We start from the raw sequence: 2110 nt of genomic DNA, 5'->3' as shown, positions 1-2110 counted from the left end.
CCAAGGGATGCCCTCCCTAGAGGACATGAACTTCTTCACCATAGGCTTGGAAGACGGAAGAGAGGGGAGGGAGGGGGAGGGGAGGAGGAGGGGGGGGGAGCGGGGGAGGCGAATCTAGACACTTTCAGCTACCTGTATCGCCCATCGACAGGTAACAATGGTGGCCTCTAGGAGGACATGAATTCGCTCAACATTAGGTGAGAAGGAGTAGGAGGAGGAGGAAGGCAAGGGAGGGAGGCGAGGAGGAGAACATGCGTGGCAGATGTGAGACACACATACACACACACCACCACACCACACAGGCACACACACGACACAGCACACACACACACACATTACACACACAGCACACACACACAGGACGCCACACACCTGCCTACGCAGCCTTACCTGACGCTGCCAGTGCTGGCCTGATGCCTGCCTGTCGTTACCGGCGCTACCTGCCTACCTGCCTGGGTGCCTGCATGGCCTGCCTGCCTGTCATACCGCCTACCAGTCTACCTGCCAGTCTGGCCTAGCCTGCCTTACCTGCCTACGCCTACCAGCCTACCTGCCTACCTGCTACCGTGCTACCTGGGCTTGCCAGCTTGCCTGCCCGGCCTCCCTGCCTGATGCCACCTGGCCTACCTGCCTGCCAGGCTTGCCCTACCTGCGCTGATTACCTGCTGAAGACCTTACGAAGTCACTTTGCCGTCCTTGTCCTGGAAGCCTCCTACCATCACTTACCACCGTGCTTGCATTACAGTTTACCAGCGGCAGATGTCTTTCTTCACGGAGGAGGGTGGATTCTCCATCTGGATGGAGGACCTGAAGCCATCGACTTGGTAAGAAACTGTCCGTCGTAACTAAACTCTCCCTGATGAATGTCTCAACCTAGCGCGACTGAATGCTCCTGATGGCGCACTGGTTTCAAACCTTGTGTTCACGTGACCTAGCAGTGTGGTGACCTTGGAACGAGGTCACAGTTCCCGGGGTAGAGTTGCACGACCTTGCGGCGTGACGACCGCGACACGGGGTCACCGACCTTGGCCGAGGTTAACCGCACGTATATTTGCGTGACCTTGGCGGAGGTTAACCGCGCGTATATTTGCGTGACCTTGGCAGGTTAACCGCGCGTATATTTGCGTGACCTTGGCGGAGGTTAACCGCGCGTATATTTGCGTGACCTTGGCGGAGGTTAACCGCGCATATATTTGTGTGACCTTGGCCGAGGTTAACCGCGCGTATATTTGCGTGACCTTTGCCGAGGTTAACCGCGCGTATATTTGCGTGACCTTGACGTTGGTTAACCGTGCGTGTTTGCGTGCGACGTGTGTTTCAGGGTGACAGCGTTCACGCTGCGCTACTTGCATCGCGCGGCGCGCGCAGCTGAGTGGGCCGACCTGATCTACATCGACCCGCGGCTGTTTGAGCACTCGATGGGCTGGCTGCTGCAGCAGAACACCACCGAGGGTTCGTTCATGCAGACGGCAGGCGTCTACGACCGCAAGCTCATCGTACGTACACGCAGCATCGTCGCTGCCTCGATGCATGATACTCCCCCACTCATAGAATACACTAAATACCTAAATACGATCAGAATATATATATATATATATATATGTATATTTATTTGTATATATATATATATATATATGTTTATATATAAATATACATGTATATTTATATATATATGTATATGTATATATACATATACATATTCCAGACATTTCTTGCGGCTAGTGGAGATTTCGGTGCTGCTGCCGCCGTTCCTATGAGTTTCCTGTTCATTTTGCCTCTCTCTGTCTGTTACCGAGACATCGCTCCTCTCTCCCTCTCGCGCACGCTTGTTCCCAAGCCACCCCCTCCTTTATGTGTAACCGAAGCACCACCGGCCCTCTCTCTCGTATTACCGAGCCACCCCCTCTCTCTCACGTATTACCGAGCCACCCCCCTCTCTCACGTATTACCGAACCACCCCCCTCTCTCTCGTATTACCGAGCCACCCCCTCTCTCTCGTATTACCGAGCCACCCCCCTCTCTCTCGTATTACCGAGCCACCCCCTCTCTCTCACGTATTACTGAGCCACCCCCTCTCTCTCGTATTACCGAGCCACCCCCTCTCTCTCAC

The 2110-nt window shown here is 54.5% G+C and overlaps 1 protein-coding gene across 1 annotated transcript in view; it reads left to right on the top strand.

The window, feature by feature from the left end:
• The window catches only part of LOC106820211 (C3 and PZP-like alpha-2-macroglobulin domain-containing protein 8), a gene marked incomplete at its 3' end in the record, with an annotated part of 3022 nt that extends 1494 nt beyond the window's left edge, over positions 1-1528 (top strand). The window contains exons 3-5 of the mRNA XM_014824749.1: positions 187-194; positions 744-824; positions 1322-1528. Of these exons, the coding sequence (XP_014680235.1) occupies positions 187-194; positions 744-824; positions 1322-1528 (296 nt within the window). The remainder of the gene's footprint in view (positions 1-186; positions 195-743; positions 825-1321) is intronic.
• Between the last annotated feature and the right edge of the window lie 582 nt (positions 1529-2110).

The sequence above is a fragment of the Priapulus caudatus genome, unplaced genomic scaffold (assembly GCF_000485595.1).
Source record: "Priapulus caudatus unplaced genomic scaffold, Priapulus_caudatus-5.0.1 Scaffold8490, whole genome shotgun sequence".
Taxonomy (NCBI): domain Eukaryota; kingdom Metazoa; phylum Priapulida; class Priapulimorpha; order Priapulimorphida; family Priapulidae; genus Priapulus; species Priapulus caudatus.
Note: the sequence above shows the minus strand (reverse complement) of the source record. Positions and strands in the feature narration are given on the sequence as shown.